Raw genomic sequence first — 27,469 nt, 5'->3', positions numbered from 1 at the left:
ACGTTGTGAAATGAGTTTCGCTGACCCGGCCCCCCCCGCCCCCCCAGGGGTTCGTTGAAGAGAGCCCTCGACTGATTCCACTCGAGGGTTATGTTTCACCATCCCCACCACGTCAGATAAGCATGTGAAGTTAATAAAAAATGGAGGTTGTATATCACTGTCAAATTGAGGAAAAACAAGCCGTTGGCACTCGTTTCTGGATGGCAGAGGAACAATCAATGCAAAGTGAGCAACTGGTGGATTTTTTGACTGAACTGGGGCATGGGATGCCCCGGGGAGAAACAGGAAGTGACAAGCATAACATTTCACTTAGGTGGTCAATGCCAACATGGCTGAACGGTGCCCATACAATAAGTGATTCCATGACCACCATGCGGCAATGGAGGTCTATATGAATTATAAAAGACTTCTGTTGAGAGCAAATTCACTTAGAAAAACTTTTTAGACCAAATATACATCATGTTGTAGAGGTTATAACAGAAGATCAGATTTTGCTGGCACATGTGTAGCCTGGTTAAGACTCACATCACGTAACCACATGTCATACCCCCGGCTCCATGTCTCCTGTCTCCCTCCACACTGACAGTTTTCACACAAACGAAATAACGTCCAGTATTTACAAAGGAAAAAAAAAAGCATTTATTCGGCAACACTCTCCCTGCAGAGAGACAGAAGCATATTCACAGTAGTAGTATAGGAAATAAAAGAAAAGAGGGAGGACACGTTACAAAGAATGGTTCAGGCAGTGGTAGAAACATCTGGTTTTTACTGTAGCACTCGATCAAACAACAGTTCAGACGTTGGCACCGTCATCACAGCTTCAGTCACACAGACAAAAGGGTAAATTGGGTTTCCTGGTAAATGCACATATGCTCAGGTAACACACACACACACACACACTGTACATCCATAAACATTGTTTAGTTTTTTTTTTGTCATTTTTCTTGGCACAAATTGTTGTAAAATCTCCAGCTTGACACCATTGTGCATGAAGCCCACTTCTTAGGTAATGGCAATGTAGTGCATATTATTTGAAAGACCCAGGACTTCAAAAAAAAGGAAGGACATCAGCAATGTTCAGATTCATAAGCAGCTACTGATTTGAACGACATCGTGGAACAGAAGCGCGACGGCCTCCTGGATTGTCAACACCTTTCTCACAGCGCAGAGCCAACACAGACACGCAACTTCAACTCTAACCCAAAACAGGAAGTAGTCTGCAGCGTGAGAAGGGTGGGAAAAGGCCAGAATGCATGAACACGGCAGAGCACCATGAAGAAAACCAGAACCACTCTCACCTCTCAGTCACTGCTCCGCACACTCATGACAATATTACAGTCTTGCTTTCATGTAACACACGGTAAAGTGTCCATCAGACATTTCAGGGTTTTCTGGGATTAATTAATCCAAGATTTCACTTTGCAGCAATAATTATGAAGAACTGCAAAGCATCTTGGGACTGACGTGTGGTCGTCACGTAAGGCCTGTTAATGGAATAAAATAAAAAACTTTTTGGCAACAAATATTCAGATTGCACTATGATTCTTCTGTGATTAAAAACACTATTCATCATGATAAGATGAAAAAAGCAGCCTCAAAAATGAAAAAATTTGAGTCTCCACAGCCATTCCACATACACGCTGAAGTCTGGGCAGATGAATATATGAGGCTGACATCTTCAACAGACAGGTCGCTGTCATCGTGAATGATTACAAATATGACAGACACCAGCATTAGAGTTCTAAACTGATAATCATAGACTCAAGGGGTCCACACTAAGACTGAAAATATGCAGGTTAAGATCAAGAGAAAGTAAGAGCACTGTTTTTTTTTTGACAAAGACTCAACGATTCTGGTGTAAAACCTGCTGAACCAAAGTCGAAGGCAGGATAATCGCTGAGTTGAACAGTGGAGCAGCAGAGTTAGTGTCAGTGGCAGTTTGGTCACTGGCTTCACCGTGAGCCATCAAGCACTGCAGTCACAGTCACGACAGTGGTTATCTTCCAATGAAACAGCGAAAATATAGTGGTTGAGACTGTTCTAGACACTTAACTATAACGGCTACTTAAAAAAAAAGATTACATTTCTTTTGAATGACAATCGCAAGGACGCTCTGCTTTGTTCCCAACTCCGCAGTTGTATTGTGGGGTTGTGTGTTAATGTCCACGAAGAGTTCACAGTAAACAGCATCTCTCTTTGAAACTCTTCTTGTTCTTCTTGTTCTTTCCTTTTCCATTTTTGTTTTTGTTTTCTGCCATTTTCTTGCCTCGTACTTCACGCATCAAGTCAAAGAATACCTGGAAAAAGAAGAGAAAAGAAAAGAAGAAATCAGTTAAGGGGTTAAAAAAGTTAAATAGCAAATAACGTAAATACAGTCCTGAATATGAAAATAGTAAGGGAGTGTATTTTGTGTGTATAAATGCACCTTGTCGACGTTGGCTCTGGTTTTGGCTGATGTCTCGACATACTGGACGCCCCACTCCTCAGATTTCCCCCGGGCCTCATCCACGGACACCTGCCGGCGCTCCTCCAGGTCCGACTTGTTCCCCACCACCAGGATAGGGATCTTGTCCTCCTCCGCCTTCACCCGCAAGATCTGCTCCCTGCCGGCACAGAGCAGATTGTGTGTTTTAGGTACTTTCACTAATTGTCGCAATGTAAATAAGCGAGTGATGTTTGCGTGTTGTTTACATGTTGTTTACAGGTAGGACTGTTGTAAGTTCATGAACGAATGTGATCCCTGAGTGGTCCACTGCCTCAAGTTAATCAACATTTCGGAGCTGTACATGATTCTACATTGCCGCTCACTCAAATTTGCATTTGAGCTTCAGTATTATGTTCATGCCGAAGATAAAGAGGAGCTGTCTAAATCCTCTCAAAACCTTCCTGCCATAACTGATCCACTCACAACACACACACTAGAGAATGACATTAACGCAGGCGCTGTGGTGCAAGTTCTCCATAACAATCTTTTTACCTGGATTTGCATTATTAATTTAAGACTTGGTGCAGGCAGAGAGATCAGCGGAAAGAAAATGAATTAAAGCAACATACCAACATTTTGCTGGCTGTTTGGGGCCTTTGCCTACTTTTAATCCATTCTCCACCAATCACAGTCACAACTGTTGGTTAGGTAATTACGGTCCTACAATCTAAAACTAGTTATCCTCTATTCAAAGTTCATGGAGTACACTTTCATCTATACCTGAATTCAGCAGTGGCGGTGAAAGACTCCTGCTCTGTGATGGAGAAGACCAGTAGGAAGCCCTCCCCACTGCGAAAGTAGTTGTCCCTGATAGCAGCGTAGTCCTCCTGGCCTGCTGTGTCCAGAATGTCAATCTGGACCTCCTCCCCATCCAGAACAACCTTCTTTCTGTAGCTGTCTGCCTTGGTGGGCTCATAGTCCTCTACAAACTGGGAGTGAGAAGATTCATTTCCTTTTTGAAGCTTACAAAGCTGTTTAAATATGCATTTATATGCATAAAGCAGGTGAAACATGAGCAGGTAATGCATGCAGCTGATGGAGACGACTACAATGGTTGAAATGGTTCTGTAACTGAGTCAATGGAGATCAGACTGATGCTGTTGTTGTTTGTTTGTTGCCTGTAAGCAGGGCAGCTATTTACGTGCATGGCTCAGGCACTGAAATACGCATTCTGATTTGGTCTGGAAGGTCCTGGCAGTGCTGTGTGTCTGAACCCTGGTCTACTGCTGATAGGACAAACTGTGACCGTATCCTCACTAGTGTAGAGTCAGAGAATCAGTGGCCGAGCAAGAAAGGGCAACAGACAGCAGCATTTCAAATTGAAGGTTCCTTGCAATTGCTCCGAATTAAAAGCCTTCCGTTGCTGAGCCACTGAAAGAAGGGCATTAAATCAGAAGCAGAAAGTGCTGAGTGATTTAACCACCAACCACTTCTTTAGCCAGTAATTGATAATTAGATTAGATAAACAATAAAAAAAGAGAACTGGCTAGACAAAGAGTTGCAGGTGATGCATGCCTACTGTTGAAACCGCTTGCTTTCTATCTGCTGTGGTCACCATTAAGTCACAGCAGTGTCTAGTGTTTAAAGTGCTGTGTTAACTCACCTCATCATACATGAACTGCAGGGTGAGGGCCGACTTCCCCACACCTCCACTGCCCACCATTATCACCTTGTGCAGTGCCAGGGAGCTCTGGTTTTTACTTTTACTGGTCGTCATCGCTGGATCCTTCGCATGCACACACACACACTCACTCACACAAACACACACACGCACCCCCACTCATACACTTCTCTGAACCGGAGCGCTCTCTGACACAACCTGTGAACAAGAGAGGAAACATAGCATTGCCTTCAGTAAATACACCCCATACATAGAGAACAGAAGTGTGCGGACAAGTGCAGGAACAGATGGTGGTTGTTACTTAACAGCTTTCACTGTGACAGTAACTCCCTGTGCCAAGGCTCTAGGCTTTGCTCCAACAAATCTCGAATCCTCCCCCCCCAACCCCTCCCATTAAAGTGCCAAATTGCCTACTCATCAATCCTAGATCTTTATAAAGTTCGCCATCAAAAGGTCATTGCAGCTGATCAGTAGTAATGAAGCTGTCATTCTCCACTGCAAGACGGCATCGTGTGCTAAACACCTTCCACAGAAGATAGACGTCACTGGTCATCCAGCTGCTCCGCGATGGCCCTGCCCTCAGAAGGTGAACACGTAGTCTATTGCTTCTGCCTGAGGCCATAATGTGTTTTACCTGTCGGACAGAACTTCCAACAGAGCACAAACTGACTGTCGATGACTGTATGCCATGTCTTCACTTGCACAGCCTGTGGACAGACGGGACATTATTGTATCACTAATGTCTAATATGCACAGGGCTCATTAGGCGACATGGATAATATATTGTAAATAAGTTTGCAAGTGCTATTTTGTTCATTATGTCTTTGACCAGAGAGGACAACCCCTCCATTAGATTACTGTGAGTCATTGAGGCATGAAATGCTGGTCATTTTCTCAGTTGGACAATAGCTGGCAAAGCAATGCAGACTATTTATAGAGGTATCTACGGACATTACCATAAAAATGATTGGATATTGGTAAAAGCTTCAATTCAGAGCATCACTAGTTTGACCCTAATGGTACACTGCATTAGAACGATCATTAAAACGGCCAGTGAGAGCTGTTTTAATGGTGGTTGAATCCTTCAGAGACTGTCTCTGGCTTTTCGCATTTTATTGTAATGGTCGAAAGTTGTAAGTCAATGACAGAAAACATGACAAGAGTGAAATCCTGTGCCTCTGCATCACAGGATGAATCCTAACCCAATGACACTCTCTGGGAGATCAACTGAACAGCCAATATTCTGTGTTCTTATAAGTCAAAGCCCACCACTTCCTGTGGACTCACGTACTGGCACAATTCTGACAGTTCGTTTTAAGCATGAACACGCAGTTGATATCTTAATTCTATCTTTGGCTATCAAAAGGTCAACTACTGTAACCCCACACTGGTATAATGAGAGAGACTAATAGAGCTAGAGCTGTAACACACTTGGCATCTTGGGGCCTTTTTTCTTTGCTTTCTTAACCCCTCGTTAAAGATGCAAGAACAGCATCTTCCTCTGGTGGAGTCTACAATAACAAACATAACCCTAGATCTTTAATAACCAACTCAACCAACATCTGTGTTGACAAGATCAGTTGGTCTCAACTCACATTCCAACATTGGACTTTATTGCTTTTATTGAATTAGCCACCCTGTTCTGCTGCCTTGAGTTCAACCTCATTTCCACACATGAACTCCTGGACATGGTCTCCTCTATGCCCTCATGATCCTGGTCTGCTGATAATATTCCTACTAAATTCCTTGAACCTGTTCTTCCAGTTATTTCCCTCTATCCTTTATACATCAAATCAATCTTTCTTCTCTGGCTGCATACCCGATTAGTTCAAGATAGGCAGTGTCGTCCCTCTACTCAGAAAACATTCCCTAGACACCACCACTAAGGTAACTCCTTTTCTTTTCTACAATAAGTTGTTGCTCACCAGCTTCTCAAAATAATAGAAGAGAAAAATATAATCATGCATGTAAATCATGCATGTGAATCATCATAATGAATCATAATTTTTAATAATCATAATCATACTTTTTCTAGATTTATCCACTGCCTGTGACACCTTTGATCATATCATTTTAATTGACAGACTTTTGAACTGGGTTGTGATAACTCGTACTGCAATCAAAATGGTTGTACACTTAATGTTCTTCCTCTCTTATGAAGGATCACTCAAGAGTCGATCCTCGGCCCTATGTTGATTTGTATGCTTCCACTAGACTAGACCATCTGACTAACTCTTGCAGTGGTGTCTCATATAATTGCTATGATGATGACATACAACTTAACTTCTCTGTTAAACCAGACCACCTCATTAACTTTAACACCCTTGACTGTGACTGACTGTCTAGCGTCTGTGACTAATTTAATGTCTCAAAAATTCCTCGTCTCACTTCTGATAAGTCAGAGGTCCTTGTCCCTGATTGCTTCATTAAGGAGTTCGGCCCCAGGTCACTATCAAGACCAGACCTTTTTCTACCAGCATTCGATATTTGAACCTCATTTTACCATGCTCATTCAGGGTTGTTCCTTTCAACTGAGAAATATTGCAGGAATCAAACCTGTACTATCTGCCAAAAACATGGACCTTATAGTACATAGTCTAATCTTTTATTTCTTTTCTAATTTACTGTAACTCTCCATTCAATTGTATTACTCGGTTCTGCCCAGCTCTTCTTCAGCTGGCCTGAAATGCCGAAGCTAGACCATTAATTTAACATTTTCTGTTCCTCGTTCATATTTAAAATACAAGGGGTGATAATGCTTCTGAGGTTGTTGCTCGGAAACTTTGTTACAGAGTTCCTCTTTCCACCAGATCTGCTTTTTTATAACAATTCACAATTCCCTTTAGTTTTATTCTGCTTGCATTCTTAATTCATGTGTATGTGTACGTATGGATATAAGCTCAATTGTATGTAGTTATGCTTGTGGATGTCTATTTGTATGTAGTCCTGTATTTTAACCCAATATGTGAGGCACCTTTTAGTGCCATAAAAGTAAATTATTAAAATGTTATTCTCTCCCCACATCATTTTATCTATCAGTAGAAAGATTCTGTCCCCTCCTCTGCGGATGTCAGACTAATGGGAACAATGAGGTGATTCATAACATTATTCATATTCTGCAGTAAACATTTCATCTCAGTTTACACAGTGAGGTTCACCAGACCTGAATGAGGAGAGAGAGCCTTGGCTCTAAAAAGCACATGAAAGCAGCAAAAAAAAAGCACTGTGACATTTCGATTGTGTGGTTCCGTTATAAGAGTTGCAAAGTGTCACAATAGAAAAAAAAATGTTTTAAAACGCAGTTGTGCATGTGAGCATCATCTGCAACGCTTCCTTGCATTGTCCAAAGAACATGTCATGTGTATCAAATTAACCTTGTACCTCAGTAAGCAGAAGCTGTGAGGATTATGAGGGCTGCTCCCTCTGATGAGGAAGTAAAGTCTGACCTGTGCTCTTCCTGTCTTTGTTATCAGTAACCAGGCCAGTGAAAGGGTTAAATGGAAAGGATACACCCCTACCCCCACCCCCACACACACAAAGACAGCAACACCCCCAAACTCAGCACTTACTCATAGAGGTCACCACTTAAATTATTCATTTCTAACCCACTTTCTTATGTGCATGTACAGTACAAACAGATGTTAATGCTATGAATAAAGCAATCATAGTTAATCCACTAATGACAAAAAAAATGCTTAGCATGAGAAAAGTGCTTAGTGTATACTTTCCAAAGGAAGTTCAGATATGTGTTTCCTGCCACATTTCCACCAACTGCAGGTCAACAAAGGTTGTGCTCAGGGTTAAAATAGAGGGCACCAGCTAGAAAGAAATTAATATTTAGGCCTGACCCAGATAGTGAACTGCAGTCTGCTAGGCAGAGGTCTGTTTTAGGGCACGTCGGGTTATGGAGCGGGGGGGGGGGGAATCCGGCCTCACAGACCACTCTGGTTGCTAAGCTCCTGAAATATAGATGACACCAGTGCAGTGTGGGTTACAGGGATTCATTAAGATTCCCTTTGGAGAAGGGGCCAGTTGTCTCCTCCCTGCACATCTTAACACTTTGGCAGGGATGTGAAAAGGTTCGCCAAGACTTACACAGAGACTAATAACAGATTACAGCACACAAATCAAGCTATAAAACCAATGTTGATGCTATCAGACTAACTAAAAAAATATACACCACTAGGTATGCTTTGATTGATTAAGAAGCCTAAATCAGCTGTATAGTTATGGTGAAGTTTAATGTGATATACTGAGATGCCTTGATTCCACTGAGGGAAGTAGGATAAGTGAATTAAGGTGAATGTTGAGCCACAGTTGAGCTCCATGACTCTCCCACTCTCTCTCGCTGCATTCCAGAGGGCACAGGGGTGAGGGGATTTCCTCTCCTCGTCTAATGGAGAAAACAGGGGCTTTCTCAGGCCCAATAGCGAGCCTCCAAATTCCAAGGATGTGAGAAGGAGATTAGGTCACTGTTATTATTCCTCTCATCGTCTGTACTGGTCAACTGAGTCAACCAAAACACTCTGAGGTGGCTCAGTGGCTCTGTGGTGATGCTACGTGGACAATATCCTACAGATGATACAGGATGTGGTGTCATTTCAGGGAATAAAAACTCTCAATCCCACTTGCATCACTTGTTGTACCTCTCAATTGTTTTATTCTTAAACCACTAACTCCTGGTATCCTTCCTTGGTAATCCTGATGCCAGAGAAGAGAAAGTTCCGACACAAATAACCCCACCTCAGAACTCTTGCTGTGTCCCGTCCAGTTTCTATCAATGCAAGACTTAAACTGTTATTCTACTGTTGCAAATGTGAAGGGAGAGCTTCTGGACAGCTGCCTGTTTACCTAGTCATAATTACAGCTCGCTGTGACCAAAACAACATATTCCAGATGAGTCACCACAGTCTGGAGGAACGCATGTGCAAGAATGGGTCCTTTGTAACGCACAACAATTGGGATTTGTTTACCACCAAGCAGGCGTCAATTTAACAGCAAATAACAGCGGAGGCATTCGCGTAAACATTTTCAGTCAAAAACACAGCAGTTATCATGGTCACTGCCAGAGAAGCTGAGGAATGATCTAGCCTAACTAGACAGTATACTGCGGCAGCAAGGAAGACACTTTCAAAAAGCATCCCACAGTGCATACTAACCAGTCTTGGCCGGCGGAGTGCACAGAGGAGCCTTTGAAGGAACTGGGCAGCTAGGTCCTTAGTGTGCTACAATCCTTCCTACTTCAGCAACCCGGAGGGAGCTGTTTTTTTTCAAAGTACATCTCATTCTTAACCTTTTTCTCTCCTTTCTTATTCATGTGGAAATAATCTTCGAGGTGCAATTGTACACGGTCTTCCCTGATCCCCTTAGTTTCAGAACAATGATTTTCACAGAACATAATGTTGTGATACCGTGTATAGACAGTGCACACATTATTACACAATTACACTGGGACGCCAAAGCTTTGGGCCTGAAAAACACACAACATATCTCTTCTAACCTCCCTGCAGCTGGGGCGATGTCATCTAAACATCCACATCTTTCCCATTACCTAAGCATTCCACTGCACTGATCCGGGGTGGGAGGAATGAAGAGTTCAGCTCTCAGTTTGCATCCATGGACAAATCTATTCGTTCCTGCTGAGTAGCTCCCTACTGCCCACTTATCTCCAACTTGCTATATTTTTGTTTTGCCTGGCAGGAAACAACAGGCTCAGTAACATACCACCTACGACCATGCTAGGGGCCTGTGGTGCCATCATGGTTTAAAACTGGCGGAGCTGTAAACCATGAAAATACCAAAGATAAGTCTATCTAACATCCCCTGATATCCGTCTCGACTCCCAGCTCGGACGTATTCACTGGTTCTCGGTGCCTGTAAACCTTGTTCCTCGGCGCGCTCGCATTTTTTTGAAAAGCATGGACAGTCAAAGCCCTTCTGCAATGCAATATTTACATCCTGGGACAACAGAGCATACTGTAGCCAACAGCTTTGACACAGCAGACATAATAAGAGCGCAGGGGTAGTAAAATGTGAAATCCTCTCTTCTTTGTCACGGGCTTCAACATATGGTAAATGGGCCCACACGAATACATTTATGGGCTGAGACAAACCTCTCATTGCGTGTTTGTGAAAGGGTGTCCTTGTCTGAAGGAGCACAGCAAACATTCAGAGTGCAGGTGCAGATGAGAGGGATTTTCACATGTCCATACACAGTCTCGGTTTGCAGCCTCAGGACACGAGCAAGATAAAGTCGTGTTAGCATGCTGTTGACATTGCCAGAGGAGTAAGGACAAGCTGATTCACCTTTGCATACATGTAGGTTACTGCTCATCATTTTCAATTCGTGCTAATCCTGAACTACCTCCGAGGCACCACTCAGGAAATTAACTTGTAATTGGTCTGTATTTATATTGTACTCTTGTAGACCACTCAAAGTGCTTTACAGTACACTTTTGCCATTCACACAGTCATTCATATAATGCATCTATGTGCAACACTCTTTCAATCTCACACTGGCGATTCAGCCATCAGGGTTTCATTTAGGTTTCAGTGTCTTGCCCAAGGACACTTCAGCACATGGAATGGAGGTGGCAGGGATCTAACCAGGGACCTTCTGGTTATCTCTACCTCCTGAGACACAGAGCTGTTCAAACTCTAATCATGTTAAAAACAGGCACTTCATTACATTACTGAAACACGTATTTCAAAGGAAGTCAAGTGATTTCCGTAATAAAAACCTCTCAACCACAATTTTTGTTTTCGAGCATTTCAGTTTGACAGCTACTATGTTGCTGTGCTAGCTGTTGGTCCATGGGCGACCTGCTTTACAGGAAAATTAGAAAGCAATGACCCCATTAGCTTAGCTACCACAAAGGTATTACAGCTGGACTTTTGAATCTTTGGTCACTGCAACTTTACATAATATATTGTACATCACATGAACATAATACAGTCAAGCTGATTATAGCATCGACTTGCTCCATATAATTCGCCCTATGAATAATCGTTATATTATAAACATGTAGGAAAAAAGATAGCAGTCTCAAACTGAGAATCTGAATATATATTATTTATTGTTATTATATTTTATCAAAAGACAAACAAACCATTCAAAGTTCGCCTCCGAACCCACAGCCCCGTGCTTACTGGAGGCCAGCAGTGGGTAGAGGGGAATTAACGCATCTAAAAAAGTGATCATACTGTTCTGTAAATTAATATTTGCACACCTTGTTCCTCTTCCTGAAAGAAACAGGATGCACTGTTTTATTACTTTCATAACTACTGCATGTGCCAGTGCATCAACTTACCTGCCCTAGGGGAAGAAGAAAATCTGTGTCTACATTTAAAATAATTGATTCTCTGGAGGAGAGTATGTAATTTTCCTATTCACAGATCTTGAATGAGAGTTGAGAATTCACATTATTAATGTAATTGCAATCATAAAAACTTTTAAATAGCTAAAGACAACAGGATTCTCTCCGTTTTAGGATTAATATTTTTTCTTGGATTTCCTTTTTATGTATCCTAAACAAACACAAAAGGAGAAAATATAAGAATTCTCCTATATGTACCTGTTAAACAAATATTGTGGAACTGAGCATTTATTCTGTGAAATTATTGTCGGGTTCTGCAAATATCTGCTGGACGAACAAAAACACTTTCTACAGTACAAAACAACACCAAGTGTATTCTGCATTCTGCACAGACGCCACACTTGTTTGACTTCCTCCTGCCTGGTTCATATAGTGACTACCTGAGACAGTCGTGCAGTATATATTACCCTCCTGTCCTCCCTGCTGACAGACAGCAGAAAATTGATGGTGGCCTGGTATGCACTTATCTACATCACCATCCCCTACAGATTATCACTCACTTTATAAGTCCAGTAAAAAAAGGCCTTGCACCGGCCTGTCTGCCCTTGCCCTCAACTTTCACTGCCAACATCATTAGCAGATGCTTTTCTGACTCCAGTGCTGTTACACACCGAGAGCCCGGGTCATCAGGGAAGCTCATCAGAAAATGAAAACCTGAGCATAAAAAGCAGACGGAGCTCTTTGACATGGGTCAGCTAGATTCTGTCCAAAACAAAAAGGAAATTAAGTTATGTAGAAAATGTTTTCCATATCCTGATAAGCTGAAGCAATAGCAGAGAATGGGGCTTAGCATTATGAAAATCACTCAACTCAAGAGGTTGTGAGCAGAGGAATAAACATCCTGAGTGTCTTCAGGGTGAAGGAGGAGGAATGCAGGGCCAGTTCAGCCTCACTGTCAAAACATCTTTCCCCCTCGGACTCCGCTGCTTGCTTACCATCGGTCTACAACTATGCAAAATCTGCACTTTGACAGGCTCATACTAAATCCTGCTGTGTTGTTCTTTGCTGTAACAAGTTACAATGGGGCCAAATTTGGTTTAAGGTCAATCGAGGCACTGACCTATTGTATTAGTCTGGATTTCACTGCAGAGTTTTTACCTCCGGTGTTGTTTCAGGCTTTTTCCTGAAAACTGGGAGAGAAATAATGATGTGGTACGATGGGGAAAACACTGAATACTGTGATGGTGTAGTAATAGAAAACCCCTCAACAATAGCTCCAAAACAAAAGCATCTGCATCAGCTTTTAAAAACCTGAAGCAAGACGGTCAAACAATTCCTGAAGTTACTTCCCTGAAAATGTTGTGATTTTGCTGGAATCAGCATTTGGCATAACAGTTTCATTGCAGTTTAACATGGGGCTGACAACCTGTTAATGGCTGACTTGATCCTAGCTCACAACACACATATAAACTTACACTTAACAATGAACTTAAGCTGGGGATACACATGACAAGTTTATTACTCTAAAATGTAGGAAGCCTCACACACACATATAACAGCTATATTCAATAATCTTGGTTTTTAAAGAAGTTGTGAGAGAATACTGGAAATACTTCATAAATGATTTCCTTGTGGCACATTACATATAACTTGTGTCTCAGTACTGTTCCACCTACAAACAACCCTTAGTGACGACAATATTGCCTGAGGGATGAAACCTTTAGCCCCATGTGAATTCCAGCACGACAGAGAAAAGATCATATAACAGTAAGTACTCCTTTGTGAAAAACTTTTCCGAGAGCGAATCACGGAAAAGTCGGTCTCAGCATTCCCAGGATTGCCAACCCTTGCTTTAATGAGATAGAGAAAGGAGGTGAAGGATAGTGGTCTATCTCCAAACAACAACAGGGGTGGAAAGAAGTGAAAAGGTTACACACCCATCAGCAAACTGGACCAATCGGTAAACACAGAATGTCTATCACCATGCACCCTCACAACACAATGTATACATGTCAACATCACTCACAGATAGTTGACTTTGTTGCCAAAACATTTACATCTCCATACTACTTTGACCTTTCTGTTAAAGACTCAGGACACTTCCTGTTCAGACTTGGTATAATCATCTGACCTGAGAGATGTGATCAAAATTGGACGACGTAAAGTACCTGTGTGTTCACACAGATGTTTTACATACGTGTCAGAGTGTATCTAAAATAATAAATTTACGTGGGAGAGACAGAGAGTCAGAGGGGTCAGGTCGGACTAGATGAATGAATGCACGCATCTAGGAAGAAAACCAAAGACCACTTTAAGAAAAGTACAAGTCCTTGTGTGGTGATCAGAGTTTATATTGTGGAAGTGGCCACAAACAAACCAAAGTATACAAATATGTTTGATTTGTTGTTAAACTTTGGGGTGAGAGGACGTTATCTGACAGGGAGATATTTCCTATGTGGCCCAGGATGCATTTGCGTTCACACAGCGATGTCCTGTCCTGATCTGGCAGATGTAAATACAGTAACAGCTCTAACTTCATGGTGTATTTCTGTGGATTATACTTATAACAAGGACATATTACATGAGACTACCAGCATTGTACTACATCAGAATAACCACCCTAGAAAGGAAAACTATTACTGGTGTGTACACTGTTATTATGTTGACAGTTAGAATTACAGCTGAAGAAGCCAGGAGCCAGTTTGGGTGTGTCATCTGGGGAGGGAACAATACACAATCCTACACACACACACACACACACACCAAAGATCATTTTAAGTATTAATCAGGGGTGACGTGGTTTGAATTGAACCCAGGGTCTCATAGTCCCAGCTGTCAAACACACAGGGGTCAGTCATCTGTGTGTCGCTGGACAACAACAGCAGCGGCCCGTCGCCACAGCAGCTCATCAACACTGTGTAGATGAGCTACACACTGTTATTTCCAGAATCAAAGACAACACACACACACACACACATTCTAACACATCCCCTGTACACGGGGCCGTGTGGTCAAGCGGCTGAAAGCAGAAGTTAGCAGCCGGTCACCCGGGTGTCTGCGGGCTAACCTCACGACAAACGACCACTTAGCATGAGGGCTAATGTTGACGCTAACGCTGTGGCCGTCAGAACACGAGCAGAATTAGCTTAACAAGCAAAACACAAAACCCCGAATGACCAAGTGTTGCACCCATTTTTTTATCCCGAGGCCCCCCCCCCCCCCCCTCACTGTCCTCCCGTGTGTCCGTGGGGTCAGGTGAAGGTGTTTTTTAATCCACCGCTCCCTAAAGAGGCCACGTCAACACACACACACGCGTGTGTCTCTGCGGGGGGACATGTGTCTTCGTGGAGACTTACCTCAGTTCGTGTGTGTCTCTGGGTGGATGTTATCTGGACGCCTGCATTAAGAGAGGATGTGGAGACATCGGCTTCCCTGATACAACAACCCGCTCCCGCAACAAAAGCCCCACCTTCCGGATGTGCGAGGCGACACATGACCGGAAGTGACGACGTCATCACGTGGGACTGACTTGGAAAAAGGCCTGTCATCATTTATTCATTTTGTCATACTCAGTCTTGTTTTCTATACTGTGTTTGTATTGACACTCGTTGATTATAATAAAGAACTATAGTGATTTATATTACAGAATGCAACAGTGGTCTATTCCACATGTAATGTCATACTGGATACTTTTTGGAAGTGAGATCGACTGCAATGAAGTCTTGTTGCTTACAAATCTGAAATATTACCCTGACAATCATGGTGAAATTCAAATGAGACAGAAACTGTTGCATCTTTTTTTTGGTGCTGTCCCCACACCACAACATTCTGCCAGTCTTCAATAAATAGGTCACTGACAATGTTTTCAAAGAATGTGTAAGAAGGTAGGGTTATTTTTCATATCGTAAATGTATTAATCAGTTTGGCAATTAAGTATTCCTAAAGTTTGTTTCCTTAAAAGATCATGAACAATATTAAAATCTTATTTCTAACTCTATTAACCACAAGGCTATTGAAACCCTTTTGCTAAAAAATTTTTGATAAATTGTGGAAAAACCGAATAGCTGCAGATTTTCTGTCTTTTAATTAATTGATCAATCAACAAATTAAATGACTGCGCCTTTTAACCCTTTAATCAACAGAAATAGATTGTTACAATATACGGCCGTATTTCCTGATCTCAGTAGAAGAGTTTTTAAAACGGGCAGCTGTGAGGTTAGGAACATGTAGTTAAACTTGGTTAATTTCAAACCACTGATGTGTCCTTATAACAATGAAACTATATAAAACAATGAACCTTCATCTTTGGCTGAGCACTAGCACTTGTAAAAGCTGTAAGAGTATTTTGACGACAGTTTAAAAAATGATAATAAAATTGTGGGCACTTTCCTGCCCTGACTGCTGACACCTGGGTCCGCCTGCCTATTGCAAGTCACAGCCAATGTGCATGTAATAAATGCTTGTTTATTTTTAACAGCGAGCACATAACAGCAAACTATGACAATATGAGCTTTCACAGCATAATATCTTATGACATTATCTGCATAGACATGTGGATAATCTTGTAGAAGTACACCATGATTAATTAATTGAGTGCCATAGTTTTATTTTCTCTTAAAATCATTCCTATATAGAATATATCAAGAATAAGACAGGTTCAGAGTCAGTTTTTATTTACCCGACAATGAAAAGCCAAAGAAAGTGTTAAGATACTGCTCTGGCCTAGATTAAGACCCATGTTGATATTTAAATGGAGCTTGGTGTAAAGTTTATGTAATCTACTGTGTCTGACAGTACAGGCCATGCTATGTTTTATTGCAATGCTATAAAAGAACACACTGTGACCCCGAAGGAGAATGCGTTAGCATTGAAAATAAATGGTTGGATGCTAATGGTACAACTGGGGGCTGTTTGGGGTCGTATTTGTAGAGTTGAGTAAAAACGTGTCACTGGGCTCTGCTCTCCCAACAGATTCCATAAACACACGTGAGCCCACATGGCCTCTAATGTGAAAAAGAGTATAAAGGTCTGAACATCTGGCATGTTTCTGGTTACTTTATCTTCTTTCTAATGCAGCAGGGGAATGGAGCCATTATACATATAAATACACAGTATGTGTCAGGTCTCAGTTCTCTAGTGTAAGGGACTGATGAGGGGCAGTTTGTACACTGGCTTTTTTAATGCTCTGGAGGGTTTCTCTCACATTTGTTCTTGGACATAAAAAGAACATCATCTTTAACATACACGTGAGTAAAATAATTGTTGTTATATTGACTTGGATACAATACGATGCATAGATATACAGTGTATATAAAAGGAGAAGCAAGACCATGTCAGAAATAATTTCATCAGGAGATTTCAACTCGTTTCACGACCTGAATTGGAAGCTAAAATCTGCTATGTGTGGACATGATATATAACATATAGCCTATTTTTTGATATAATGAACAAGTTAGATGTACAGGTATTTTAACCTGCATTAGATGCACTGTTTATATTCAGTGTTTCCTCTCAGGCCTTAATAAGGATTTTGACTCTTCACTCATTCTATACTTGTTTGCCCTTATTCTATTCGTGGCCTTTATTCCTTAGATTTAATCCAAATTTAAACATGAATAATAAATGAATCAGAGTCATTAAACTTAATCAAATATATTAGGATTTGAATTAACTAAATTGAATTGAGTTGATTCAAAAGCAGAATAAATTTAATTGTACGAACATGAATACATTCAAATATACTAATTGATCATAAATAAACCAATTCAAAATCCTCTGAGATACTTAAATTGACAACTGAATTGATGAAGTTGAAATAACCTTAATTCAACTAAATAAATTGAATTGTATAAGTGAAAGCATTGAGCGTTGGAGACAACGCAGGCTGAGCTACGAAAGAATGATGATGCACCAGCATCTGCCACTGTGGGCCCACTTTTCATTTCCCTGTCGCTGTGGTGGTAACGGTGTAGTGATGGTATACACCTCGGAGTATTACTGTTCAGTCCCTCAGTCCTGCTCCATACAAAACATAAAAATTGAAATGTTAATGCTCCATTCCCCTGCTGCTATTAAGAAGGCAGGACAATAAAGTGAAGCACATCGTATTGAGGTTGCAGACCTGCTTATTCTTACTCTTCTTTTAGGTCATATTGTGCCCACAGGCCCTCACTGATGCATCTGCAGAAACCCCGGAGAACCATCCTAATAAATATATGTGCTATTCCAGCACTAAGCCCGAGTGAGTGGAAGCATCTGTTTACAATTATATCCTGTTAGATATCTCTCAGCTGCCTCAGCCAGATAATGATGCAGAGCTGAGAAAGATAAAAGTCATGATGGATCCATTTCAGACCAATTTACCAAAGCCACCAATTATGTTAGTTCAGAGTTAGATTGCGACTTTATTTCAACATTTGACATCTGATGACTGCTCGCTGGCAACAAATTTAGTCTCACAATTTGCATTATATCGATATTTCTCAGAATTGCTGCAGTTCATGCCACAATGAGTCTTTTTTTAATTAATCATATTATGTGCCCATGCAGCCTAAAACAGGTGTTATTTAGAAAAGGACAAAGTAGAAGAGGAGAAAAAACAAACCAGATTAGCAGCATCAATAACAACAACAAATAAGCCATCCTTGGGTTATTTTCCAACATTTAGAAACTCATGTGCAATCAAATTAAACAGCCATTCTATTCTGTCATAATCAGTGCACCAGCACATATCTGCATTTTGAACAGATATTTCGTGTGATATTGATTTTCCTAACTCATGCCAGTGTGCTCTCTGTTCATATCGGCACTGACAGATTCTCAAAAAGACTGACACCTCTGCTCTCTCCAGCTGCCTCGGCCAGGAGCTTTACAGTTAACCAGGTTGAGGGAGTCAATCAATATTGTTGGGGAATAATCACTGATTGAGTTGTTTAACATCATCTCCACCAGGCAGAGCTAGAAATCCAGCTGGAGCAGTAGACTGTATATAGGCTGGAGCCCCATGAAGATGCTCAGTTTTTACTAAGCTGATTGTTGTCCTTGAACACACAACCAAATATAATACTTTTATGTTTAACAAGCATCACTGTGGTTTTGCTGTTTAACCACTCCATGAATTGTTTCTAGTATTTGATGAAACCAAGAGGATTTAATTTAGTCAGGTGAGATTTCATAGGACAGATTACAAAGTGTTGACTCCTGCAGCAACAATCATTTAATTGGTACTCGACCATTTCAGTCTGTTCAGTAATATTCTCACAGAATCATAGTAAGCACCTCCACGAATCCTTAAGCCTGCTTTATTCTAGTTTGACCACAGGTAGGCGGTATGGGACAGTATGTTCACTCAATAAACCTGCATAACATAATTGCTTGAGTCAAACACCATTGACTGAAGATATCATCTTTCATATGATCTGTGATCAAAATGATCAAGAATATTTTACCTCATTACTTAGTGCTACGTTGAGTTATTTAGTATATTTTCTCACTGAGTTGCTATCTATCATCTGTTTACACTGTTTTAGTGTTTTCAGCCAGTGTGTACAGTCATCTAAATATAATACTTTATATTCTCAACATTCATCTTGAGTTGATATGTTGCTATCAGTTATTACAGCAAGTCCTTCCTCACTAGAGACTAAAGGTTATGAATAAAAACTTTGAAATGTTGTACTGGTTTTAATCTTTCTCCCACACCAATGTCACTTGTATTATTATTCAGCTAAATGTAAAAACACATCTTATGCAGATATTCTGTATTTTACTGAACATGGATTTAAAAGATTACAACATTCATTTTCTGTATTGACATCCTACACAAAATCTCATTTCTTCTTGCATATGGGAGGTTTTTGTGTCCCACTGTTCACTGTCGTGCATTTTACTTTTTACATATTTTATTTAGATATGTTTATGTCTAAATAAATGTTACTTTGTATAAATATTAGAAAAAGGGAGTAAATAAGAAGTAAATAGTGAGTACATATATATTGTTTCTTTTTATTGCTTTTCTTATGTGTGTTGTATTTATTGTGTTTGTATGTTTTTATGTTCTATCTTCATTGTATGCACCAATAACCAGAGCAAATTCCTCGTAGGTGTAAACCTACTTGGCCATAAATACATTCTGATTCTGATTATGATGAATAATGGTTTCCATGAAGAGTTCAACTGATCCCTGGCAACATTAAACTCACAGACACAGGATCAATAATAAAAAGGTTTTATTACATCTAAGGCACAAACTCCTGTATTCTGGTATTAAAAAATAACTGTTGATCTCCACTGTTATATCTCTTAAACTTTTCCTGCTTTGAAAATATCACCAGTTACAATCTGTTTTACTGACTGAGTCTTACATCAAGTCACATCCCTGTTGTGGTCATTCAGAGTTCATAGCTCAGCTGCTCGCACTGCGTTTGTTTCAAAGTGTTACAAACCTACAGAGGCAAAAATATCATCTATGTCATCTTCACAGTGAACGGTCTGAGGCGTCTCCTTATGTGTGGTCCTGCTACTTTCTTCCTCCTCTGATGGTCCAGATGCTGATAACTCACACGTTCTGCTCCTCCTCCTCCTTTCCCTCCTCAGGTGATTCTTTTTTACACCAGTCTTGATTGTTGAAAACCTTAATTGTCTCCTGAGGTAATGAAAACGCGCTCTCCGGCGAGGATTCATCCTCAGGGAGGCAGAGAGGCGGAAGGTTCTCGGCGCTGAACCCTGAAGAGATGAAGCCCAGAGAGCTTCCCGTCTGAAGCTCGGCAACTTCCTCTGGACACTGAGCATCAGGAGAAAGATATATTTAATATTCCAACCTAGTCATAGTAGTTCTACCTCAACAACTTCATATTGTGTGGTGCTGCCCTTACTTGTAGCCGGCAGCCTCCAGGCAGGTCATCTTGTGGCACTTCAACCGCAGGAAGGTTAAAAGACGTTTCTCCTTTTTTCTCTGCTGGGATTTACACCATGTGATCTGTTCTTCCAGACAAGCCGCCATGTCTGTGAATGAAGTCGCTTCTCTCACTAGTTTCTGGAATCTTAGTGTCCCGTCTGACTTGTTAGGCGTCTGTGGGAAGGATTTGTCAAAGGATCAGTACATTGGAAGATCAGTTGTCTGCACATGGTAATTAAATATTCTGTTAATAATAAAATAAGTAAATAAATAAACAGTGCATCTGATTTGCTCACATACCTCTTGAAAGTTCCTGAAAACCTGCAGAAATGGCTTCATGTCTGTGTCATCAACTAAACCTTGGAAATAAAGACAATAGTCAAAATGAGTAATGCAACGTAATAAACGTAAACATTTTCAACAGTGGGACATTTGTTTTTTTAATAATTGAGTCGAATGAATGAATCAAACGGACACATACTTTAAGACAGTATCACGTTGCTGCCCTGAGAAAGTGCTTCACGCAATATACAAATCCATAGATGAAGCTCCACACCTCTTTGAATAGCCACACCCAGATCTTCCCTGACCCTCCCCTTCTGTCCGCGTTTCTTGACTCTAGCAGTAGAAATCTTCTCCTTCTTCTGCGCCTCCTTGTGTTCTTTGGCGTGGGAACCAGGCTTTGGTCTTTTGATCAGCATCAGTGCGTGAGAGGGACTCAGGAGCTGAGCCACATCTGGGGGCAGGGAGAAGGCTGTGAGGAAGGGCATGGGCTGAGCCTGGGCGACTTCTCTGTGAAAAACCAAGAGCTGCTGGTACAGAGTGGACAGGCTGACCAGGACCCCACGGAATATCACCCTGATGGAGGCACAGGGACGGGTGGATTTAGACCGTGGAGGGGGGGGTTATAAACAAAGACATATCATAAAATATCAGATGGAGCACGTTCTAATTCTGCCACTGTAACAATGAGGAAAAACACTCACCACAGACGACTGAGCAAGCTGGTTATCACCAAATTCAAGATAATAAACTCCTCACATTTCATGTGCTGATGTGAGAGTCTGAAACAAATCTGTTAAGGGCATGACTTATTGACGAGGTGGTAACACTCAATTCAAACAAACAGATCCACATCTTGGGAGGTTTCTAACACACGTCTCATCAGGAATGAACATCCACATGTTTTATAACGGTACCGCACTTTGGTAAAGGATACGAGAAGGCTCTGCAGCAGCGGTCCAACGTGCAGCTCATCAGCTGGGCGGCTCCCAGCACCTTGAGGCAGAGCCACTCCAGCATGGGCTGACTGGGAACATCACAGCTACCGGTCTTGATGCTGAGATTTCTAAAAACACACACACACAAAAACAACCCCTTAATTACTTTGTAATTACTGTGGCAACCAGCCACATTGATTAAACTTGGACTGGAGAGTATTTTTTGTACTTCGTTGTGATTTAATATTGATTAAATAAACGCCCCAATTAATATATAATTATCACACACAGCCTGATGTCTCTAACTGATGTGAAAGTACCTGAACCCCGTAGTTGTGCTTTAATGGTTCTACAACTGATTGATGTTTGATTTATTCTCACTGCTTGGTTTGTTTTACCCCAAAAAAACAGATGGCAGTAAGTGAGAGAAGGGTGGCAGGTCTTTTATAGATGTGATTTTGTTTTAATGAGGAAATATCTTCATAATTTTCATAATGTAGATTCTTGTTCTTCTTCCATCTTTGTTTAAATATTTCCACTTGTGTACTTAATTTGTTGCTTTTTGTGCATTTACTCCTAGTCGTAAATTATTATTATTTTTTTCTTTATCAAGATTATTAATTTCATTCAGGAGAATTTGATAAGTGTCTCTTCTACCGAGAATGTTGTTGTTGGGTGTTTTTGTTGTTGTTATGTTTGTTTATTCAAATCAATGAATACTCAGTTAACACAACATGATAAAGGGCACAACCACCCTGTAACACTGACCCAGTGTTAACTACCTTTGAATCCTGTTGGGACACAGACAGGTCAGTTCATCAAGAGCCACGTCCAGCTTCATGTTCTTCAGCCGGTTCACACATTGTTCCACCTGGGGCAGAGAACACAAGACGTGACACATGGACACAGTTAGACGTTGAACCAGCTCTGCCACTGAAGCAGATCACACATCCTTCTCACATGAGGAGGGTCTCACCTGCTTCAGACCCTTGAGCGTCTTGTTTCCTCTGAAGCTGTTGTTGAGGATGTACAGCAGCTCGTAGAGGACTCGAACCTCCGTCTGAAGAATCTCACTGCGGAGCAGTTTGAGGACCTTCGCGTTTTCCCCAAACAGAGATGCAACGTTTGTTCCTGCAAAACAGCGACGACACACACACATCAACAACACGCACACGTGAGGGAGGATATGAAGGTGCACACTAGCACAGCCCAGTGGCACAGCCCAGCCTGGCACAGCCCAGTTCACATGGCCTGGAAGCGACATGACGCAGCAAAGTGAGATATTTATCACATCAGTATAGGATAGACTCCCTGGTACCTGTAGCTGAGCTGAACGGTACCCGGACGCTGGAAACAGCTCCAGGGAAGGAGATGTTTACTCTGTTCCACGGTTCAGCTGCCATGCTGCTCTGCAGGAGGAACACACACCCGGAAGTGAGCCAGCCAATCGAAGTCCGCTACACAGTGACGTCAGAGGCCACATTAAAGACACAGAAACGGAAGCAACAAATACAGTAAACGTAGGTAAACTAAAATAAATTAAACTAAACTAACCTAAACTAAACTAAACTAAACTAATTTAAACTAAATTAAACTAAACTAAACTAAACTTCAGTCATAAATCCCAGTCTTCCAAACAGGTCAGATTTTTTCATCAGGATCCATCAATTGTTGCCTGAACTATGAAGAAAAAAATGTTGGAAGAACAATTTGGACAAAAACAATCTGCTCCTGATGCTGCTATGAATATGATTGCTATACTGCTATTAGTAGTAGTAGTAGTAATGGTATTAATTCATTCAATGTTGTATCTGGACCTTTAATTATAAGTTAGTTGACATTGAACTCTATTATATATGTGTAACCCTCTCTAATTCTAACAATTTGAGATGCGACTGTCTGTCGTGGCAACACAGGACAGGGATGGAGACTTCCTGACTCTGAAGGCTCCAAGGATGTCTTCCCTCAAGTCCCCAGCAGAGGGCGTAGAGGTGAGATGCACAACAGACGTCTTTAACCATTCATATTAAGTTCAGGATAAGACTCATTCATCACAAAAACAATTTTTTAAATCATATCAAGATTAAAATATTGATATGTCAGTATTGATAATTATCAGGATGAATGTCTCAGATACAAACATTTAATAAACAACCAAAGCATTTTTTTTTAGATCTGAGGTCGATCACTCATGGGTTACATCTCCTCACTGTAATTCCAAAATGCATAAAAAAATAGATAAATGTGTATGTTTAACTTTTATGAAATTAATATAAAAGGAAAATATTGTTTTATTGCTCAGTTCTTCATTAAAACCACATCTGAGTGAACTTTAAATAACTTCTGTTCAAGCTTCTGGACTGGAAGTTGCTTTGGATAAAAGCGTCAGCTAAATTAAATGTTATGTAATGTAACCTGCTGAGCTCACTGATGTGTCCCTTCATTAGACATTTAAACATGAACATTAAATGTTTTTCTATTCTGTAAATAAATGAGGTCGGTTGCAAATGTCCAGCTACAGGGGCTGAATGTTAAAAAGTTGTTTTGTTATGTTATAAAAAAGGATTTATATAATATCTCCATTAAATTGTACAAAGTTTCTGAAAAAAAAAAGACTGAAAGGGAGTGTTCTGTGACAATATACTTTATTCAACAAACTCAACTACACAAAGATAATCTGTGCTTCCTGTTTACTTATCCAGGTAATTACTTGTAGGTTGACTTCTTCCATCACGGAGTCCTCTGACCTGCCCTTCACTGTCAGCCCATGGCTGCCTCCTTTTACCAAGTAAACCTCAGTTGGAGCCTTTAACTCTGTCACCATCCTGTCAAAAAGCACCTGAGCACAGAGAGAAAGCAAAATCATGGTTGTGGCACAAAATATTTATATAGATTGCGCAAGCTAAAACTGTTGAATAATCAGATACAGCTTTTCTTAAAATGCAACTCATGCAAACTATTAATGAGTAATAAATTATATCTGCAACTTTTACATAAAGACCTTCAGGAGATTTAATGACATGCCATTCAAATCCATAGCATTAATATTGTGTTGGTCCCCGCTTTGAGGCTATAACAGCTTCCAGTCTTCTGGGAAGGCTTCATACACATATACACATTCATCCCGAAGAGCATTTGTCACGTCAAACACTGACGTTGGACAAAGAGGACATATCTCCATAGAATTGTCCAAAATGTCCTGGTAGGCTGAAGCATTTAGATTTTCCCTTCACTGGAACTAAGGGGCCAAGTCCAAGCAATGACAATGTAACTGAATGAAACGCATGAATTCGATAATTAAAGGTTTGTCCCAATACTTTTGTCCATATAGTGTACATTTAAAACAATGGGGGCAAACTCACCTTATCACACATGTTGTCCCCGGTGCCTGACACAAACAGCACTGGCACGTGTCCCGGCAGCGCCCTGAGATCCTCACTCCGCTGGTGGTGGGCGTGTGTCTGTCCTGGGGGGTGCAGAGGGAAAGACAGGCAGATGACACCATGAACTGCTCCCTCTGTTCCCTCACTCAGCTGCCGGGCTAAAGCTGCTGCGGCACGACTCCCCATTGACCTGCCTGTGGACACACACACGTTTCAAAGCGAATGCATCCCAAACAGTGCTGCAACACAAGATTCTAATGCACAATATTACGTTTTTGTGACAATATGTGATCTTTTGAAGTGAACCCACAAAATATAAAATGGGAAATGTGAATTGCATTGATTGGCTTTAAAGGTTGCGGATTATGTTTCCGCAGTTGTTGGTTTGTTTATAAATCAGTTATCAGGATTACGCAAAAAAACACAGGATGGATGAGCACGAAACTTGGAGGAAGGATGAGTCAGGGAAGAAGAGGTTTTGGTCCTGATCTGAAATAGTGGGCAGATCCTGGATCCTTTCCTCCCCCAAATTGTTTACCATTATGAGGTAGGACTTCATGAAAAATTCATGAATATTGGTGAGTCAGTAAATTCACTTAAATCAAAGCTGGAATACCCTGATTACTATTGCTATGGGTGGTCATGCTTTGATTTTAATATTTGTATTCTTTTATGATTGTTCTGATTTTGTTATGAACTAGTGTCTTTTATTTGTGAAGCACTCTGCAACTTTTTTTGAGGAGCTTTATAAACAAAGATATCATTATTATGAATATGATCAGTGAATTCAAATGCGGTTTTAAAGGGGGACTGATTACCATCCTAGTGAACTGATGAATTTAAACTTGCCTTACACATAGACTGTGTAAAACCCTGTGTAGCACTCACCTCCAACGAATATGTGCCTGATGTTAAACCTCTGCAGTGACTTCAAATAGTCCTGTGAGAGGAAACCACATCTTATTCATGCAGATTCACACAGAACCACCGGGTGAGGATGTAAACAGTGTTGAATGGACGGAGGCCCTCACCCACACAGCGTGGTACACCTTCACCCTGTAGCTCAGGTTCAGAGCTCTGCAGGTGAAGCGCAGGCAGATGAAGCCACTTGAAGCCAGAGCGTGAGACAGAGACACGAGCTGAGGGACGTTCATGTCTCCACCGGCTCCATGCGTGAGGATCACAGCGGTGTGGACACGTGTCTCCGAGGCGGGGACACACACTGCAGCGTCCACACACTTTGTCCCCAGCTGCACTTTCACTCTGTCCTGAACCGGAAACAAGCGGCACCGTCCATCACAGCCACATTTAGCTTTAATTTAAATCGTTTCTCTCTAAAGTCGTTTCTCTTGTGAGTAATGACACAGTTTGCACATTAACAAAAAACTAAACAGAGTGCAGCGACCTGAACAAGCAGTTTGAGGTTGTGTTGTGTTGTTTATATTTACCTCCACAAACTTCTCCATGTCTTCTGCGGTACGTCAAGTGACGTGACAGCCGACTAGGGCTACTAGCGGTTGGGAGTACTTATTACAACTTAAATGTACGACTTCTGTTTTCATTGATTATATATATATATATATAGAGAGAGAGAGAGAGAGAGAGAGAGAGAGAGAGAGAGAGAGAGAGAGAGAGAGAGAGAGAGAGAGAGAGAGAGAGAAATCCTGTATAATGTTGACAGTAAATGTGATGCATGGTAAGTGTAAATTACAGGGTAGTGAAATACAGAGCAGACAATCGAATGCCTGAAAGAAAACAAGAAGAAATAGTAATAACAATAGAGTAGATATCTACCAGCTCAATGCCCCTTTTTGTTGTATAATACACTGCTTTTGATAAACACTTCAGAGAAAATATGTCTACTTTAATACATATATTTGACAGCCTTACTCAAAAGTTACTTTTATATTTTTGGCTTTTAGATACTGGATGATTTAGCATACTTTAAAAACCTATTGTTAGAGAATAACTCAGTACTTTATAACCTTGTCTTCGGACGCCTTACAAGAATCGCAGTCTGCTGTTATGTCCTGAGGCTGCCCCCTGCTGGCTGCTGGCTTCCTCTGCTGCTCCTGCTTGGTTTGTGCAGCTTGTGATTAACTAAAGTTGTCCATAAAATAAATCTTTAATATCCTTCAAGGGCAATTTGATGTACAACCAGCAATCAGTGCACGACAAAAATAAACCAATAAATAAATAAAACACAATATAAAAACCCTATAGACTAAGTAGCAGGGGAAAATTTGCTTTTAGTAAATGAATTGATAAGTCCACCAACAGAAAATTACCCGTCAACTATTTAGATATTCTCTAAACATTTCATTCAACTGTGAATTTCCTGTTGTGTTTCTAATAATTATTAATGTTGGTGACATTTCCTTGATAAATGGGTGGAGGTTTTATAACCTCTGCTAAGGAGGTTATGTTTTCATCTCTGATTTGTCAGTCAACAGGTTTATGTAATAAACTACTAGACCAATAATCACACAACTTGGTAGAAGGAAGCTGCATGGATCAGAGATGAACCTCTTGGGAAAAAACTTTCCTA

At 40.9% G+C, this 27,469-nt stretch overlaps 2 protein-coding genes across 2 annotated transcripts; both read right to left on the bottom strand.

Moving 5' to 3' along the window:
* Positions 1-615: 615 nt before the first annotated feature.
* ralba (v-ral simian leukemia viral oncogene homolog Ba (ras related)) lies at positions 616-14,924 on the bottom strand. Its single transcript, XM_053439372.1, has 5 exons — positions 14,779-14,924; positions 4,089-4,304; positions 3,206-3,414; positions 2,426-2,603; positions 616-2,297 (listed from the first exon to the last, which is right to left on the bottom strand). The coding sequence occupies exons 2-5, from the start codon at positions 4,200-4,202 to the stop codon at positions 2,175-2,177; spliced, it is 624 nt and encodes a 207-aa protein (XP_053295347.1). The 5' UTR covers positions 4,203-4,304; positions 14,779-14,924; the 3' UTR covers positions 616-2,174.
* A 4,709-nt stretch (positions 14,925-19,633) lies between these two features.
* On the bottom strand, positions 19,634-26,399 carry LOC128455639 (nucleolus and neural progenitor protein). Its single transcript, XM_053439373.1, has 14 exons — positions 26,370-26,399; positions 25,953-26,189; positions 25,810-25,861; positions 24,901-25,115; positions 24,297-24,377; positions 22,857-22,947; positions 22,515-22,669; positions 22,321-22,409; positions 21,538-21,666; positions 21,305-21,382; positions 20,875-21,176; positions 20,619-20,677; positions 20,296-20,492; positions 19,634-20,204 (listed from the first exon to the last, which is right to left on the bottom strand). Exons 1-14 carry the CDS (start codon positions 26,385-26,387, stop codon positions 19,859-19,861), a joined length of 2,049 nt encoding a protein of 682 aa, XP_053295348.1. The 5' UTR covers positions 26,388-26,399; the 3' UTR covers positions 19,634-19,858.
* Positions 26,400-27,469: the final 1,070 nt, after the last annotated feature.

Source organism: Pleuronectes platessa, chromosome 14 (assembly GCF_947347685.1).
Source record: "Pleuronectes platessa chromosome 14, fPlePla1.1, whole genome shotgun sequence".
NCBI lineage: Eukaryota > Metazoa > Chordata > Actinopteri > Pleuronectiformes > Pleuronectidae > Pleuronectes > Pleuronectes platessa.
Note: the sequence above shows the minus strand (reverse complement) of the source record. Positions and strands in the feature narration are given on the sequence as shown.